Genomic DNA, 18,778 nt, shown 5'->3' with positions numbered 1-18,778 from the left:
CACATTGCAAATTGCACATTCCCTATTCATCAAATGCTCTGTCAGAGCTTTGTCTAGTGTAGGTGCCCTTACTCGCTTCCAACCAGCAAGTGCATGACTCACTCCACTAACCCGCCGCATTTCTTAATTTCCTATCTCATCAATGCTCTTCCTCTTCTGCTTACAGGAAAAACAAATCCCAAAAGAGCAAGCAGCTCATTCCCAAGGTAAAGCTTTATTCCTGGATTGAATCATATTGTCCATATTTTAACGAACACTACCCTTTGTTTGACATTAAAAGTGACGTAAGCGATTTGTGGCATTTTGCCAACTTATGCCAGAATTGGAAGTATCGACTTAATTCAGTACCAGACTGCTATCACCTATGTCGAAGCAGCTGCATTTTGAATATGCACATCAAGACCTTTAACTTGTTATCATTTACACCACAGCTGGTACTTTCTCATTTCCACCACCATTTATGAATGTGTAAAGTATAGCCATGATTGTTTATGACTTTCCGTTACATGTGCTGTACTGAGTAAATGTTTTGAAGACTCTACGGCTGTAACTCCGGCTGGAATAAGATTTTCCATGTCGTCATGTATCCAAGGCTTTCAAGAGCCAAAAGAAAGTCTTTCTGTGTGTGAGACTCATAGTTTCTGTTTTTGTTTGTTTTTTTGGGCAGAACTTGTTGGACTCTTGTTCGCTGAAGTTTGTAGTAGGCCTCCATGACCGAACCACCAAGTCTCTGCTGCATCTACACAAGAAGAAACGTCCTCCCAGCATCAGTGCCCAGTTTCAAGTAAAATTATGACCAGAATTAGATTAAGCCAAGCTGAAAATATCACGTTTGGTGGTTCAAGCTAAAAACAAATGCTCTGTTCCAAAACCTAGTGAGATGCCTAAATAACCAGCATGTAAAGATGTTTGACGAGAAGGTTGTTCAAGAAGGTGAGCAACTCAGTTATGCTGCTTATTATTTTGGTTTGACTAAACTCTAAGGCAGTATCACCAGTATCCTTCTCGCAGAAAGCCCATAATGCATTTCGGCAAGCATAGTGAAAGAATTAATCAAAGATGGTGGACAAGGTGAAAGAAATGTTAATTCTAAATACAAATTTCAATATTGAATTATTTTTTTTAATCTATTAAGATTAAAAGACTATTTTACCCTGTGTTTGTTATGCTTAATAGAGTATTGGCATTTAGCTTGTCAACATGCAATGTGGCAAACTCTATTTATTTTAATTGTTTGTTGAGTCTGCCGTGTGTTTCCCATAAGGAGCACCATTTGTATGTTATCTATGTGGTTCTATTTTAGTTAGCATGCTGCCTTAGAAGGCAGCTACCTATGTAGACAGCATGGCAGCTCACTAGGTTTTTGAACCGCTAAATATGAAGTCAAGGAATTAATATATTTCTGGATATTTTGAAGCACTAATGTTCAAATGCTACCGTCACTAAGAATAACAGGTACTCCAGTGGATGCAATATTTATAAGGCATCATGTGGGGCGGCTCTGGCTCAGGTGGTAGAGCAGGTCGGCCGCTAATCGCAGTGTTGGCGGTTCGATTCCAGGCCCACACGACTCCACATGCCGAAGTGTCCTTGGGCAAGTCACTGAACCCCAAATTGCTCCCAATGGCAGGCTAGCGCCTTGCATGCAACTCTGCTGCCATTGGTATAAGTGGGTGAATGGGACACAGTGTAAAGTGCTTTGGTAACCTCTAAGGTTATATAAGTCAGACCATTTACCATGTGAAGTTCTCTGGTGGTCTTCAGTGCTATGATCTCTCTCTATCTTGTAGAGGTCTCTGAGTAAACTGCTGGAGACACTAGGAACAGCTGAACCGTTCTTCATCCGATGCCTCCGCTCCAATGCTGAGAAGGTGCTAAATTATGTCCTAACACTGTTCAAACTTTCTTGTCATTAAAATGTTATTTAGCTCTAACCCTTTATCACATGGGAATGTGGAAATTCTTCGGCTAAATATTACAGTGAATTAATGTTTTGTTGAAGTGTGCAGTTTCAATACAGATATCGTTCTTTGTGAATTTGACACACAGAAGGAAATGTGTTTTGACGAGGCACTCATTGTGCAGCAGTTGCGTTACACAGGCATGTTGGAAACTGTGCGCATCAGGCGGTCAGGCTATGGAGCCAAATACACCTTTCAGGTAACTGAAATCTAGAGATTTACACCGTTTGGTTGATGTTAATGCACTTGTAGCTGCTTAATGTCTGGCAGATAATCTGTTTTAAAAAATGTCTTGGTTGACAATAATTGGGCCATAGACTTACACTGAAGAAGGGACCCAAATCAAATTTAAAAACTTGGGGTGGGCTCTTTTGGTGTGGGTCAGTAAGCAACCCTCCAGAACACCTTTGCAACACTCCAACAACAATCTAGCATCGTGGCGGCGAATTTTGTATGGACAAGCACCACTCATTTTCTTTGTAATTTCAACATTAGATGATTTGTTTGAATAACTAATGCTCTTTTTCTGTATGATAGGAGTTTATTGAGCAGTTCCGTGTGTTGCTGCCAAAGAACGCTACATCCCTGGAGGACATTTCATCTCTGTTGCACAAGCTCGACTTTGACAACACTACCTACCAGATTGGAAAAACCAAGGTCTGATTTCTCTTCTCTGTACCTCTAAAGTCTTTCAATGACAAAATCTGAAGTTGCCTATTGACATCTGTTTCTCACATTGACTGCGGTTACATGGACACCAGAAAGCAGCTTATTCTGAGATATTAAGCCACATTCTCGAAGAGAAACCTAGGTGTGTTAAACCGCTTTCTCTTAATCCCTTAAACGGTGTGAGGAAATCGGCATTCTTGTTCACATGGTGTTTTAGAAGGCTGCTCTCTGCTAAAACCCTTTCTTAAGTGCATGAAAACATGGTCATTGTTAAAATTTCTTTCTGCAGGTGTATCTGAAAGAGCTTGAAAGGCAAAAGCTTCAAGACATCTTGCACAAAGATGTCATGCACAAAATAATTTTCCTGCAGCGCTGGTTTCGAGCTAAAATGGAGCGGTGGGATTTCATTAGAATGAGAGAGGCAGCCATCTTGATCCAGGTAAATTCTACATTTGATTGTCTCATTTGCAGACCATGTATGTAGCATTTGTGTGACCTGACTGTATAGCATTGAAGGCATGTGTACTTATGTATGACATTTGATTGACCTTGTCTACAGCGCTCATGGCGCAGGTACTGCAGGGAAAAATTCTACCAAGCAGCGGTTCAGATCCAGGCAGCATGGAGAGGCTCCAAACAGAGAGCTGAATATCGAAATACACGAGCCTCTGTCACAAAGATACAGTCACTTGCAAGAGGCCAATCAGCTCGTAAACGGTACAGACTTCCAACAAATAATTTAAATCAACATGAAATCAAAATTGACTCTATTTGCTTATATATATATATATATATATATATATATATATATATATATATATATATATATATATATATATATATATATATATTCCTGGTCTTATTTCATCAGTGCACATCATTCCAAAGAAACAAATGCTTTGTAATCTGTGCAATCTTTCATGTTGCAATAGGACTGAGTGGCATAAGCAGCAATATTTTGTTTTGCTCATACATAATATAGATGTAGAGTAGAGATTTAAAATCATGTTGGCATAAAGTTCAAAATGGAAAAGTTGCTGCTGCTGTTTTCAAGTCATCATTTGCCTTCACTGTCAGTGAGTTTTGGATTTGGTCTTGCTAGGTACCACTTCCTCAAGGAAGAGAAGAGGATGAGGGAGGAAGCTCAAAGGAGGAAAGAGGAGGAAGAGGCAGCAAGGCGTGCCAAGGAAACCGAAGAGGCAGCAAGGCGTGCCAAGGAAACCGAAGAGGCTGCAAGACGAGTGAAAGAAGCTGAAGAGGAAGCCAGGCGACTCAAAGAGGAAATGGCTAGAAGACAAAGCGAAGAAGAGGAAAGAGCAGCCCAGCATGCATTAGAGGCTGAGCGGCAAGCTGCAGAGCAGCAAGAGAAGGCAGCACTACAACAGTCAACAGTAACGACACCAGACAAGAAGCCTGACAATGAGATTTTATTGGTAGAATGCCAAGATAAGACTCCTGTGCATGTTGAGGTTGAAGATGTGGGCAGAGCCGATGCCCAGGTCTCAAAAGGAAGTAAAGATTCAGAAAATGTTCCTCAAGTTGAGGCTGGCCCTCATCCTGAGATAAACGAAAACCAGAAACATAATGAGAACGAATCTTCTCCACAACCCAAAGAGGAAGGTACACAAGTTAAACAAGCTGGACAGAACCAAACCAGACCACCTTCACTCTCCAAACTCCCAACATCCAGTCAAGAAAAACGCGAGCTAAGGAGACAACGTGGGCTAGAGCATTGCCAACGAGAGAGCCAACGGGTGGCTTCAGCGGCAAAAGAGGATCCTTCCTACAAGAGCAAAACTCTCGATAGTCCTGGAAATGCAGAGGATAAGTTGAAGGAGCGGGCCAACAGCAAAGAGGTGGATCAGTACACTTTTGTCACTTGGAAGGGGGAGAAGATGAAGAGGGACACCAAAGATGTCCCACCAGCACCTGTTCGGCCCTCAACCTTACACTTGGATCCCTCAAAGGAGGGATCCCCTCCTTTGAGGGAAAAAATCCCTCCTCCTGGACCTGGTAGAAACGGCTATACTGACCCAGCCATCACTGACCACAGCAAACCTTCTCATGCCAATGAAGAGGCCAATAGAAGGAAGGAACCTGTTAGAAGCAACACTCAGCCTGAGAACCTCATAGCAGGACCTCTCAGTCAAGAGGATAAGAGCATCAAATCTCTCCAGTATGACTTTTGGACCTTGTCCTACCATACTTCATCTCTGTACTGCCATTTATATATCTAATGATTTGTTCCCTTCTGCTTTTCCTAACGTTTACTAGGAATCGAGGAATTTCGATGTCACTAGATGATGTGTCCAGAATTGATGCAACATCACAGGTAACACTTCAATTGGTCAGCACAATGGCTAACATGAAGGAATATGCTAATTATTTGCCTTGAAGTTTATTTTATTCTTTTGACTGATTTCATCACATTTGTTGGTGTAAGTAGTTAGTACTTGGCAACGTACAGTTAATGTTCCACTGCAAGCCTCCCATGAGGCTAATTTCTCTTGAAACTGTAGCTCAGTGCTAAGTTGCCTTAACCAGTCAATTTGGTAGTTTGGGTTTATAATGTCATGTTCACTTGAGTTTATGCTTCTCTGGCTGGTTCAGGGCAAAGCTCATCAAAGACGCAGACTGCGAATTGCACTTAAAAGATGCAGGCTCATTAAAAGTGTTGAAATGGAGGATGCAGATTACTGGACTTATCCTTTACACCCCATGAGTCCACAGCAGGTGTTGTATTGCAGCCTGGCATTAAATGCTAGGCAGGGAAGTCATGGTGTGTGGACTGCTGGTGCATTAAACGCTTGGAATTTTGGAAGGGTTGCAGATGTCTTGAACTCATAAATAAATTGTGCTGGTGCAACCTTAAGGCCTTTAATCTGTTTGCTATCCTAATTAATCAGTCTTGAACCCCCTGCACAAATAATCTCAATTGCTGTCAAGTCAGAACTCATTGTTGCACGACCTTTTCATTTGAACACATTGGTTAAAAATCAGTGTAAGCCCATTTCAAGGAAAAACACAATCATTTGAATTCTGTTCCTTCCTGTTCAGGGGGTTTTAAAATCTATGGGATACCACACAGGCTAAAGTCTGATAAGTCTAATAAGAGGTGCTGCCATTTTTAGGGTAACTAACAATCCTTAATATTCTATATTTACCCAGTTTGGGACATAAAGGGAAAACTCATTAAACTGGGCAACATTAACTTCCTAAATATTGTCTATACAGTACGTAGGAATGTATGTCTTTGTGCCATTGCGTTCTAATCAGCGGAAACGGTTGCATTACTGTACACTTGATAAGTGGTTCTTAGCTGGTGAGTCATGACCCAAAAGTGAGTTCTGGTTGTGTTGTGGACGGCATGGAAAACAATTCAAATAGCAAAATTCAACCATATAATTATGACTAGCAACTATAGCATTATAAATTGGCTTATCACCTTTAAAAGGATGTGTAAACACTTTTGTATATTTTAGATTGGGAATTATTGACTGCTGCGAGAGCATTAAACCTGTATAAGTTCACCATTTTCCCATTTGATGTCCAATGTAAAATCTGGGTCCTGAAGCAAAACCAGTTGAGAACCATTGTACTAGACTGTGCTTTGCACAACTCTGTGTTCAGACCTTTGTTGCATTGATGAATGTTGGTGCAGGTACAGTCCCGTACTGAGGTCGATCCTGATGGAGCAAAGGCCAGCACCATGAAGGAGAGAATCCACGACAGCCACGGACAGCATGATGTCTCGCCAGTCCAACCATCGACCCCTGAGAGGTACGGTCCTACTTACCAGTTTTGACCATTGTAAAACACATCTTTTTGGGCTTGCGGTCAAAAGAGTATACTTTAAAAGACTGAGTGCTCAAACTTTCCTGAGATGGAATGACACTTGGAAAGACAAAGTATACCCAAAGCTTTAGTGTCACCTCAAAGAGACCTTGGCATACATTTTTAGCCTTAAAGAGCACCCATTATGGTCTGGAATTACTAACGACTCATTTCAGGTGTTCAGAATCGGACTTTTTTTACATTCACAAACATATAACACACTACATGAAAGGTCATGATTGAAAAACCATAATAGGGGCTCTTATCGAACATTACAGATGATTCAGAGTATGTGAACTGGGTGTTCTTTACATTGATTTAATCCTAAAACTGAAGTAGAAGACCCTAATTTACGCACAATAGTGTCCTTGCGGTAACTCTGGTAATGCAACAAGCACTTGTGTTGCATTAAGAATTGTATTCTGACACATTTCTGAACAGTTTGCATTGCTAAAATCTTTGCATTCACTTACTTGCCTAGAGTATGTTTCAGGATAATCTCTTCAGGGGTCTAATGACTGGCTCCCTTAAAGAGCTTTCTGAACCCAAATACAGTCTTATCTGTAGTAGAAGGCAGTCATAGAGGAAATCTGACTTCCAGGGCTCATGGGAAAATGTGGCCTCTGGCTTACATCATCAGTTCTCATACATCTGACTACTGATATAAGTTCCTCACTCCTTATATAGATTTAAAGCAACTGCAATAGGAGAAGGGAGATTCCTCAAATTCCATACTCTGCGCAGAGGTACTATGCAATCTGCGAGTGTTTTGATAGTGGAATCCCTTGTCTGATGGGATCTCCCATCAGGCTAACTCTTCGTTATTGCCATTGGACCCCTTTTATTTATATCCAGTACATATTTTAGAATTAATCAGCCTGACTTATGTACATAAACCATTTTTGGTGCTAGAGGATATTGTAATTGACAACAACTACAATCATACAGTAATGATTCTATAGCCTGCCATCGACTACCAGTCTAAAGAAAACTAATAATAAGAGTTCAATCTATTTACATTTTTCATTTTCGGTTTGTTAGGACGACAGGGTTCTTCAGAAAGATCCTTAAGAAGCGGCCACATAAAGAAGCTCAAACCCCAGAAGATGGAGACCTCAGCTTGGCTTCAGTTTTAGATGAGAGAGAAGGTAGCCATCTTTCATTCATTATATTCACAATAGAAATTTACATTACGTGTCAATATCCCTGCTATTACCAGGTTTGCCATGACCGTGGAATGTCAACGTACCTTAATTTATTCCATCTAAAATGATTTTTTCACAGCCATATCTCAATCACACTCGCATCATCCTAAACCTCATGCTGTCCGGCCAGGTCGAACACCCGGCATCATGATCAGTCACTCAGCAACTCGTGCCTCCGAACAGTGGAACGCCTCACTGAACCGTGTCATTACCAATGCCAATGAGCTACGCCACCTTGACGAGTTCCTGGGCAATCAGGTCTGAAAGCTAAATTGGAGTTTTGTGACTTTTAATCCATGTCTATTAGCATTTACCAGTAGCATGTTGCAAATCATGCTTCGTGACTGACAAAGTCTATTAGATATTAAAAAAAGATATGTCCCGTCACAACATCCTGTTTCAGTTGAAAATATGCCATCATAGGAAAGAAAATGGTAATCGTCAAACCATTTCTTGGTGTTTTAAGATGTGTTAAATATTGTTTAGAAGGTCTGGGATTCTCTCAGACTTGTTCCCTCTCTCTTGCGCTGTAGGTGAATGACCTGCGCTCACGTGGAAAGCAGCTGTCAGGAACAGAGAACATCTTTATCACCGCGACCATGCAGTTCAGAGAAATCATCAAGGGCATGTATTCAATCTCTGTGAGTAGAGCTTATATAGTCCACACACAACACACTCACACTGCTGTATAGCCCACAAAGTCCAACACTGTGTCCTAGCCTAACCTAAAGGTTTTCAGCATCAAGTCCTTAAACTCTTTGAACACCTTAGCAACCCTATATCAAAGCCCTGGCAAGCACCCACAACAGCCTAGCATTGTGGTTGCGAGATCTGCATGGGCAACACTACTTGCGTGTTATTTGGATTAATGTAAAAAGATATTTCTTCTATTTCTTCCCTCACCAAAATACAGAAACCTCAGACCGGTTATAAGGCTTTGATGAACTGCTATCAGAAAAAAGTGATTGTTTTGGCTGGAGAGAAGCAGAAGGGTGAAGTCCCGCTGGTGGTCAATCTGTTCCAGTCCGTACTGGATGGTTTCATCAGAGCAGAGATCAAGAAAGAAGAGGCTGAACCAGCGAAGGTGAAAGTTCACACATCACCTGTGAACCTCAGAACTTTCACCGCCTGTTTCTGTGTTTGATTTTGATGATCATTGAAATTGTTGACAACTTCAGTGCTTGAAAACATCATGACTTACCTTGGGTAAAATTTGTTGCAGCCCCCCAAAGGCCGTAAGAAGAGACGGAAGAAGGATAAGATCGTAAGTATTTCTGTTGGTAACAACCATCCTCACTGATGAAGTTTGATTAAATTTAAACATTTTGTCTGGATTTAGTTGGAGAATCCATTGGACCACGTGTTTACTCACTACCAAGTGAACATCATGCAGTCATGTGATCAGTGCACGTCCTATATCTGGGGCATGGAGAAGGCCTACATGTGCAGCTGTGAGTTATTAATACGTCACTTGCAATTGGCCTCCATTTAGGTTGAGTGCACCATGTGACTCTCTCTTTGTTTCAGATTGCAAAATGGTTTGTCATAAGAAGTGCATTTGTAAAATCATCATGGGCTGCTCAACTTTCTGCTCCAAGAAGGTAAGTGTCTAAACTTCCAAGGATTGTTGGAAATGTTTAAGCGGCTTACTTGATGTTCGTGACCACCGAGGGTTGCCCTATGTGTGCTAGTGTGAAGATGAGCCTGGATCACAGCACTTTGGAGTGCGAGTGTGTCACCTGGTCAACAACAGGACCCCCGTGCCAATAGTGCTGGAGATAATGCTGGAACACGTGGAGATGATTGGCCTTTACACGGAGGGTATTTACAGGAAGTCTGGCTCAGCCAACCGCATGAAGGAGCTACATCAGGTGCTAGAAGCAGGTGAGGGATTATTGGAATTATCGTTACTCAAATACATGGTGTATGGACTCCGAAGACCACTTGTTGTAGTATTGTGTGGCCTGACTTTTGCCTATTGACATAGTCCAATTGTGGGATCCAATTTGCAGCTTATTGATTACAGTACCATGACTCTCGGTTCTAGGAGCACCGACATGTTTCTGTCAACTTCTCACTTTATCTTATCGTTTAATGGTTCTGTGTTTGTGTAGGCCCAGAGAATGTGTGTTTGGAGGATTACCCCATCCATGCGGTCTCAGGCCTGGTCAAACAGTGGCTCAGGGAGCTTCCTGATCCCCTCATGACCTTCACGCACTACAACGACTTCCTCCGTGCCATAGGTCAGTCCCAACAGCACCTTTCGATTGACATTTTACTACTACTTCACCTTTCTTGGTTGTGCTTTGTAATGCATGTTTTCTTTCACAGAACTGCCTGAGAAACAAGAGCAATTACAAGCCACTTACAAGGTTTTGGAGCAGCTACCAACAGCTAACTTTAACACCTTGGAGAGACTCATTTTCCATCTTGTTAGGTACAGATGAGTTCATGCAAGCTCGTAACAATACAGCAGGGTACGAAAATGGTGCAGCCACCAGGTTTTAATGCTCAGGTTGCGTTTCAGGGTTGCTAAGGAGGAGAAGAGCAATCGAATGACGCCAAACTCTCTGGCCATCGTTTTTGCCCCCTGTATCCTCCGCTGTCCGGACAGCGCCGACCCTCTCATGAGCATGAAGGACGTTGCCAAAACCACCACGTGAGTCTCTACAGAAATGTTTTCTGTGACCACGTTCCCACTGCAGTTCCTCTTAGGGCATAATCCTGTTCTGTACATGCAGAGTTCAGTTATTTAGGGATGTGACAATGGCACCCTATGACCAAATTCACTGTATTATCAATAAATCTGAGATTCGCTGTTGTATTCCTCAAACACATCATTGACAATATAGAAAATTCACTCCAGCAAATAAGTTCACTCCTGGTTGTCAGTCCCAAAACTTCACAGTGTGTGCATCGCCTGTGAGAAATTACATTTGGAATGTGTTTTTCACAAGAATGTGTCGTTATAAATGCAATAGACTAAAGACAGAACCTATACTTTCTTCAGTTGTGTGGAGATGCTGCTTAACGAACAGATCCGGAGATACAACGAGAAAATGGAAGAGATCGAACAGCTGGAATATGCCGAGGCACTAGCGGTCAATCAACTCAAGCTTAAAAGACAAAACACGGTAAACTTGGAAGCCTCGACTTACCTGTCCCTTAGCAGAAGTTGTAATTACTGATTTGTTTCCAGATGGCTGTGAAAAAATGTCCATGTTCTTTTTCCCCCAACAGTCCATAACCTTAGGCACTTCAGGATAGTAACTTCCGCAACACTGTTTTTGCTTTTCGTTTTATTTCTTTATAGTGCTGGCATTTACCTCTCAGGTTTATCTCTCCTTACAAAGAAGTACCGGTACGTATGTCACTGGTTTTGCTATGTCCAGTAGGTTGGTGTTTTCCTGTAGTGTGCATGCAGTGTAGAACTCGAGCCCCTACTAACTTTAAACCCACTGCATGTTACTGTCCTTGTAGAGTGATAAATTGTAAATAAAAATGGCATTGGGTGTTTGTTAGCTGTCGGTGTAGAATGTGTTCTGGTTTTGGGTGGTTATTGTAGAGGATGGTATGAATTTCAAATCAAAGTAAAATAAATCCTAATCACAAACAAAAGTGCTAAAATACTACACAAGAGAGTCTTTATTTTCAGGTTTTTGTACAAATATTTGAAACTCATGCCATGAAAACAGGAAATACAATGTTGTAAACCTGCACGTCAACATGAAATTTAAACTGACCCTATTTACTTTTCTTATTGATTCATCAGTGTATGTTAAAAAGGTTTGTCTTCAAAATCTTTCATCAAAATGTAATGACTCCATCACTGATATAGCTTTCTATTTTTGTCTGATGTCACCTAGGCCATGCAAGCTATTGTTTAATGGGTCCCACTTTATATTAGATGTCTTTAGCTACTATGTACTAACATTAAAATACATACAATCAATGTATTGTGTAACTACATGTTGTTCTGCATAATTCTCACAAGATTTACATTTGCTGCTACTGAGGTTGAGGTACGAGGAGGTTTAAGAGTAGGGTTAGCGTTTAATGACTCTACCACTACACGTTACGGTTCGACTCGCCTCAAGTCTACTCACTTTACTTTTCTGAGCTTGCATTTCCACTGCAGTTTAGTGCCATCTCAACGTGGGTGGGGCTGATCATCATACTTGCGCCACCTCTACTGCCGTGACATCATCTTAAACACGACACAAACTGACCAAAACAATAACACGACCGCTAGCTGTTAGCTACTAGCTCATAGTGCTGCATAAAGCAGTTGTTGCATGCTGATTTTACACAAGTGTAACAGTTAAATTGGCCTGGTTGTTTTAGAAGCTTTCCAGTAACTGGTCAACTAAATAAAGTGAAGCTTTCAAGCAGATTATAGAGTTAATGTAACAAATCGTACCATCCTCCATAGTGGATCAACACCAGTCCAGGGCACTCTCCCTCCCATTGCTCACTGGTTTAGATAGTGTCCATTTGTTCGAACCACTTCCACTTTTCCTTGATGGTTCTGTAGTCACTAAGTTTTGGTGGTGGCTGTGTGCATCGCTGTTACTAACTTTAAAATTAGCGGGTTGATGTCACGTGTCGGAAATCCAGTGACGCTGGTAGTGACTATTCTCTCTGACCAATGAGTGACCTACAGGGTTTTTACGTCACATTTAGTGTCAGCTCGGCTCGCTTGGAACCTCGACCAAGGTGGTACTAAAAAAAGTACCAGGTATTATCCACAGTGGAAAACCCCCAAAAAGCAAGCAGAGTTGAGTCAAGTTGTACCGTGCAGTGGAAAAGCCCCATTAGATAAGGGTTGGGGTAGGTTTAGGATTAGGACTAACTGGTTAGGTTAGCAGTGTAACTACAGATGTAATTCAATGCAGGTACTTTAAATGCAAGTACAATGCAACAACACCTAATAAGTACAATGTATCAAATTCTTAAGTACATAGTAGTTGAAGACACCTAATATAAAATCGGTATGGTTAATGTTAAACAAAACCCATTATTTGTTGTTTAAGAAGGTATTGTTTTAGAAGTGGGTCCTGCTAGTATTTCAACCCACTGCAAACTCACATTAATGTCCAGCTCCATACTGGTATGGAACGACCACTTTTCACCAATGTGATCAATTCCCAATATACTAAATAACGTCCCACACCCATTGAATATTCGTTTCACTCGTAAATACTGTATATCATATTCCATAAGTAAAATGGGTTGATAATGCTGTTTCATGTTGACTGAAAAAAATAACATTAACAAATGGTTGATATTCACAGTTAATTCTCCCACGAGAACTTTTCTCTTCCTCAAAACTGTTATACTCACTTTTTCACTAGCACTGTTCCTCTGCGCAAGGCATGTTGTGTCACTGATGACGAATTGCAACATCCCTCATTTCTTCATATACTTACCAAACGGCAGCTTCCTGCAGTTCTTGCATTAAGGAAGGCATTTAATGCACAAGGACAGCTGGTGTTGATATTATTATTATTATTATTATTATTATTTTAATGTTGGTGTTTGTTTGGACTTTAGGTCCGCGAGAAGCCAACTTCCGACCTTTGTGCTGTACCTGAGAACAAAACCCTGGATTCGGACACGGAAGCCGAGCGAAGCCTGGTGGAGCGGATCAAATCCATCAAGCAGGAAAAGTATGTAGACATAGTTTCTTAGAAATACTGTTCACAACTCTTGAGTACTCTTTAAACGGAGCACAAAGCTGGCCAAGTTTTGCATCGTGACTATTAAATGCTTGTTTGTCATTGGATGGTGTTTGCGTTCTAGAGACGACCTTGCCTGCAGGCTGCCTGAACTAGAACAGCCAGGTTCTGACCAGGAGAACCTTGACTCGGAAACATCGATCAGCTCCGAAAGCTTGTTGTATGAGAGAGCAGCCTGTTCGGACACAGAAGGTTAGTATTAAGGTGCAGACTCCCTCTGTTTTGGACCAGTCGTCTTCTCTTTCCTCTGCAGTAGTCAACCATGTGTGGGTCCTGTTGTGTGTGGTGCAGGTCTGGACGAGATGGTCCTGGTGCATTTAAAGAGGGTGGTGGTGCCATCCACTCTGTAACAGGTTGATATTCGTCTAACCCGTGTGCATGTTCATTAAAATGCATGTGCGCGCTTGTGTTATGTGCATGGTTGGGGTCAGGGCTCGACATTAAACCATTCCAGGTCTAGCGGACAAGTAAAGGCTATGGTATACTTCGCTTCTCCGCATGCCATTCTGTCTTGTGCACTTAGCCTTTCAAAATATATTCTTTTGAACGCAAGCCCATATGGACATTTGACACATGATATCTATGACTCCTATGTAATACTCTTTAGTACAGGCAATGGCAGGTGCATGTGCCCAAGAGATGCAAAGATGCAGATTGTCCGCATGTCTAGAATAACTAGGCTGCACACAGACAACCCGTGCATACTGTGCTGGTGATCAAATTTGCATTGCACTCTGTGCGCAAGACATACCTGCACATGGAAAACTGAAGGATACTTTGGCCTTAAAACTGATTTACTTGTCTGAAAGCTTAAATCACTTTTCCAAAAGCTTTTAATTTTAGCTTTAATATATTAATACCATCAGCAAAATGGGACAAGGCAGCAGGAATATGAAGTGAATGGGAAATTATGCACAATTTGGACAACATGACTACCTGGTGAGAAAATGGGGATAGTTTCCAGCCCTGATTAATGTTCCTTTGCGATTATTCTTTACTAAAGGTATGTGGGCAAGTGACACTGGTTATAACGTAGGGTGCTCAATTTTCCAATCAAACAACCTAATTTCACTTGTCCGAATTTCTTCTCTGGTTGCCCTGGACAAGTGTTCATTCTGAACCCTAGTTGCGGTGATAGAAGACCTCATGTTGTCTTCGATTATGACATTAGTTGCATTGGGTTTCTCACTTCTTCTCTTGTCTGCTCTTCCTCTTTCTGGTTTCCTGCTTTGGGGTTGATTTGTTCTGTCTCCTGTCGTAGGACAAACAATGGTTTTGCCAAGATTATCCAATCCACCTTGCCTTCCTAAGTCTGTCGTTCTGGTCCCGGGGGACAGCACACGGCCTCACGGCCCCTTTCTCCCTTCACTGTCTTCTCCCAGGCTTCAGCTTCTGCGTCGCCACCCCATCATCCCAGGAACGGTCAAACTGCCGCCAGGAGTCCTCAGCCACCCGGCTGTACAGTCCCTCCCTCCACGCAAAGCCCAGTCCCTGACCCTCATCCAATGCCGTGAGCAACCCGGCCGCCGCAAAGACAGCATCCAGTCCCTCTACATCACAGCTGGAGCAGACCTCCTCTTCCCGTCCTCAACGGCAACCTCAGCTGTCTCTGGCACACAGGAGCTCCAGACATCCGGCAACATTACCCGACGCTTTTCAGACCCAGACGTTGCTTTTGTAAAAGACGAGGTTTAAGTTTCAAAGTTGCCTGCTCTCAAAAGGATGATGTGATCGGTTGCCGTCATTGCCATTTGCTGCGGTCAGTGACTGATGAAGAGAACTGTCTCACGTAGCACTTTTCCATACTAATAATATATTGAGTTTTTTAATAGACCTTTTTAAGACTTTGTCCCACAGACATGCATTGACATGCATCATGTTTAATGCTTTATTTTATTTTGTGTAAAGAAAAACAGAATCTTGCACCTTCAGTTGCTTTCACAAACATCAAATCACATTTCCACCTTACCTACATCAAAGAAAGATGCATTTGTGGACCGGTATATTTGTACAAGCAGGCAATTTTAATTTCTGCCACAGGAATTTGGTGGACAAGTTTTTGACTACAAAGGAAAGCAGTACTAGCCACTTTACTCTTGGACAGAATTCCAGCCCTGACAAGGGGTGTGCCATAACCAACTGGAATTTTCCAGAATAACACAGTCCGGTTTTTGATTGAGCCTGAAGTTTCATGCTTCGGCAAGCAGTATAACACTTTGGATTTGTGTGGATGTCTATTGAGAACATAATTGTGTAGGGTTAAATACAGTTAGTGGCCAAGCCATTGTGTTTAATACTAATGTCAAGTGTTATGACTGTTGTTGTATGTTGTCATGTTTGAAAAGTAAGAAACGAATGCTGGCTGGGTATGAATGATGTAAATTATTACATTTTTGCATCACAAGGACTACGTGTTTGGTAGAATTGCTGTTTTTAAGTCCTCAATTATTTTCTTACAATACAATTTGTACTGGCCGCAAACCTGTATGTGTGTTGATGTGTTTTGAGTCTGTCCAATAATTCTTTGGGGTTTGTTGAGGTTCTATCAGCCATCTCCCAAAACTTTACATCTCTGCACAACAAGATGACTGGATCCTAAATATCGCCATTAAATTAATGAACACAGAAATGCCTTAATCATTATAGCCTTCATATGTATCATGTTTTATTAAGAAATACTTAGTTACCTTTTTTAATGGACAATTCATTCTTTAATGTGAAGAATTTATATACAAGCATGGCACATAATATACAAGCAGCAACAACAACAAATTTCACAATAGTGCAAGTGTATGTGTATTAGTTCAGGAAAATGTATGATACCATTGATGTCAGATTTTACTATGGATTTTATGCTGTCGAAACCATTTTTAAGAAGTGGGCTGCACTTACATGACTTCAAAATGGCCACCGTATGAACTTCTGGCTTCCACAGGACTTGATTGATTGAGGTCTCACATTAGTAGTCAAGCTTTATGTAAATGGTATCATTGGAAAACTATATGGTACATTAGTACATGTACATAATGTTCTTTATGTAAATATCATATAGGATATCCCCATAACAAAATCTGTGTTGACCAGAATTTCTATATTGATGCATCCCAAGCCAGAATAGCATAATTTTCACTCCTCAACTGGGGATCAAAAAATTATTTTGGTTTCAGTTATAGCTGCCTCTCGCTCTGTACTTCATGTGCAGTGGAGCAACCAGAAGACCCATTTAAACAATCCATAGAATTAATCCAAATACAGGAATTATGAAATGTAGAGTTTTTCCCAGTCTTGCTTTCGTACCGTGGCTTCTTACTTGAGCTGCTGTGTGTTTTGAGAATGATCTTTCTGTTAAGGCAAACCCACAAAAAACAGTTAAGCAGTACGACCATAAAAGTACTTAATAATAATAATAATAATATGTTGTTGCCAAGATTAAAGTAATAGTTCACCCAGAAACGACAATTCTGTCACTATTTACTGATCACTTAACACACTATGCATTATATTGTGCTTATTGCCATTATTGTTGAACTTGACAGCAGGTGTCTTCAAGTAGAAGACAGTCAGATTTTTGGCAATGGAAAAACATGAAGGTGAGCAAATGATGACAGAATCTTAATTTTGGGAAAACGATCAAGTGCAATTGCACCTTCGAGTCAGTGTAGCAGGACTAATGTGCAAAAATAATTTATGTCTGACTTTTTTTTAATGTATGGAGTTCCAGGAGTTGGTACCTTTGACAACCAGTTGGACACTGTGAAAAACTCCTGCATCTGGGACAAAACAGAGATAACTTCCTCCATCAGAGCGCTGAAGATCGGCGAGTATAAGAGAGAAATCGCCTTTCGAACACTCTTTAGGTAAAACTGTGGTTCTGTTTTTATACGCTGGGTCCTGTTCTTGTACAGAAACCCGGCCGTGGATAATATCATAGACATTTCGGATGTCTTTGTGCCTCCAGTGGACTGTTATCTGATGTTCTTCAAGCGCAATGTTTTTGTGACTGCATGGCAAGATGATGGATTCTCCTTCAACGCCTTCAATTAAATTGTGTAGATGGGCTAGAAAACAACACAATGGCAATGTTGTTACTTTAAAAATAAAACATAGCTAACCTTTTATGTACAGTGGGGTCCAAAAGTCTGACACCATTTCAAAATTTAATTCAAACTGAAGAAATGGTAAAATAAAAACGATTTCCAGGTCATAGTCAAGTAAGGAAATTTGTGACATTGCTTTTGTACAGATGGTCAGATTTTCTTGCTTGTGAGCAACAAACTCATAAAATCTCATTTCAGATTTTTTTCCCCCTCCATTTTAACTTTTTTTCTCTAAAATTGTTTGCTGATAATATTTGTATTTATCTTTAATATTATTTCTTTAAACAAGTGTAAAATGTTTTCACTAGTGATGTCAGACTTTTCTCCCAGTGTATTTGCTCTTTTCTTACCTGTATCTATTAACAGTCCCAACATGTAGATGAAACAGTACCTGTAAATGGTGGAAGAAACATGAGAAATTTAAAAAAATATATAATTAATTGGTGGATTTAACCCTTGAGTGGCCTTTGGGACATTTTTGTCTTGTTCATTTTAGTTTTTCCCCAATCATTTTGTCAGTGTTAATGCCAACAGTATACATTTTGCCAAAGGTGTGTATTTTTGGAGAATTTGTAATATTTCAACCTCAGTTCCTTTAAAACATCTATAATACACTGTGTACACAAAATAGTTACACTCCAGACATTAAAGACAAAAATGTTCCCATCGAAACCCATTAAAACGGCAATATTTGATCCCAGTGTCATTAAAGCATGCATATAATATATATATATATTATCCACCAGATCCTTAAAATTAATGAATATTTGGTAGATATGATCAGGACTGATGTTGGTTAAAAAAAAAAAAATCAGTCATTGAAATTGGAAAATAATATTAATGTATAGTTTTTTGGCGTTGACATTTTTGTGCTCTAAGGTCCTGAGTGTGAGTTTGTTTTGGGGGTTTTAACGACACTGCTAACCCCCCCGATCAGTTGAATAGAACTTTTCACAGACTGTGATGACGCGTTTCCGCCTTAATTATCAATATAAATAAGTGTAAAATATCGCAGATAAATACATAAAAAAATATATATATATATTATGTTTTAAATAATTAGCGTAATTTTTAAACATTAGGAATGGAATTATTTAAAAAAAACAATATTACCACAGCTGTGAAAGGGTTTATATTACAGCTGCTGAGAGTAAATTTGTCATAATTTCCCACTTCACTTCACTCTTCTGGAAAGTCATTCAAACGTAAGAGTGGATTTTTTATTTTTCTCTTGCAGTAAATTGGAAAGTGAAAATAATATTTGCTTGTGATTT

The 18,778-nt window shown here is 40.5% G+C and overlaps 2 protein-coding genes across 12 annotated transcripts in view; one reads left to right on the top strand and one right to left on the bottom strand.

Annotated features, from left to right (window-relative positions):
• The window catches only part of LOC127639891 (unconventional myosin-IXb), a 45,914-nt gene extending 30,804 nt beyond the window's left edge, over positions 1-15,110 (top strand). For 4 of the 10 annotated variants that reach the window (XM_052122198.1, XM_052122195.1, XM_052122196.1 and 1 more), the window contains 27 exons: positions 167-206; positions 668-784; positions 1,791-1,871; positions 2,050-2,160; positions 2,499-2,618; positions 2,920-3,069; positions 3,190-3,347; positions 3,733-4,806; positions 4,905-4,962; positions 5,241-5,363; positions 6,292-6,410; positions 7,506-7,612; positions 7,749-7,927; positions 8,203-8,310; positions 8,583-8,753; positions 8,892-8,933; positions 9,009-9,120; positions 9,197-9,270; positions 9,361-9,553; positions 9,784-9,912; positions 10,001-10,106; positions 10,197-10,328; positions 10,680-10,803; positions 10,983-11,030; positions 13,223-13,338; positions 13,472-13,599; positions 14,669-15,110. In XM_052122198.1, the coding sequence (XP_051978158.1) occupies positions 167-206; positions 668-784; positions 1,791-1,871; positions 2,050-2,160; positions 2,499-2,618; positions 2,920-3,069; positions 3,190-3,347; positions 3,733-4,806; positions 4,905-4,962; positions 5,241-5,363; positions 6,292-6,410; positions 7,506-7,612; positions 7,749-7,927; positions 8,203-8,310; positions 8,583-8,753; positions 8,892-8,933; positions 9,009-9,120; positions 9,197-9,270; positions 9,361-9,553; positions 9,784-9,912; positions 10,001-10,106; positions 10,197-10,328; positions 10,680-10,803; positions 10,983-11,030; positions 13,223-13,338; positions 13,472-13,599; positions 14,669-15,102 (4,354 nt within the window). In that variant the 3' untranslated portion in view covers positions 15,103-15,110. Of the gene's footprint in view, positions 1-166; positions 207-667; positions 785-1,790; positions 1,872-2,049; positions 2,161-2,498; positions 2,619-2,919; positions 3,070-3,189; positions 3,348-3,732; positions 4,807-4,904; positions 4,963-5,240; positions 5,364-6,291; positions 6,411-7,505; positions 7,613-7,748; positions 7,928-8,202; positions 8,311-8,582; positions 8,754-8,891; positions 8,934-9,008; positions 9,121-9,196; positions 9,271-9,360; positions 9,554-9,783; positions 9,913-10,000; positions 10,107-10,196; positions 10,329-10,679; positions 10,804-10,982; positions 11,031-13,222; positions 13,339-13,471; positions 13,600-13,698; positions 13,761-14,668 lie in introns of all 10 variants that reach the window. The other 6 variants (XM_052122204.1, XM_052122194.1, XM_052122203.1 and 3 more) reach the window with 5 other exon arrangements.
• Positions 15,111-16,606: 1,496 nt separating this feature from the next.
• The window catches only part of zgc:194627 (uncharacterized protein LOC799208 homolog), a 17,880-nt gene continuing 15,708 nt past the window's right edge, over positions 16,607-18,778 (bottom strand). For both annotated transcript variants that reach the window (XM_052122222.1, XM_052122223.1), the window contains exons 2-4: positions 17,855-17,895; positions 17,139-17,465; positions 16,607-16,749 (exon numbers count right to left, since the gene is read on the bottom strand). In XM_052122222.1, coding sequence (XP_051978182.1) covers positions 16,631-16,749; positions 17,139-17,465; positions 17,855-17,895 — 487 coding nt within the window. In that variant the 3' untranslated portion in view covers positions 16,607-16,630. The remainder of the gene's footprint in view (positions 16,750-17,138; positions 17,466-17,854; positions 17,896-18,778) is intronic.

Source organism: Xyrauchen texanus, chromosome 48 (genome assembly GCF_025860055.1).
Source record: "Xyrauchen texanus isolate HMW12.3.18 chromosome 48, RBS_HiC_50CHRs, whole genome shotgun sequence".
Lineage (NCBI taxonomy): Eukaryota > Metazoa > Chordata > Actinopteri > Cypriniformes > Catostomidae > Xyrauchen > Xyrauchen texanus.
This window is presented reverse-complemented; position numbering and strand designations above follow the sequence as displayed.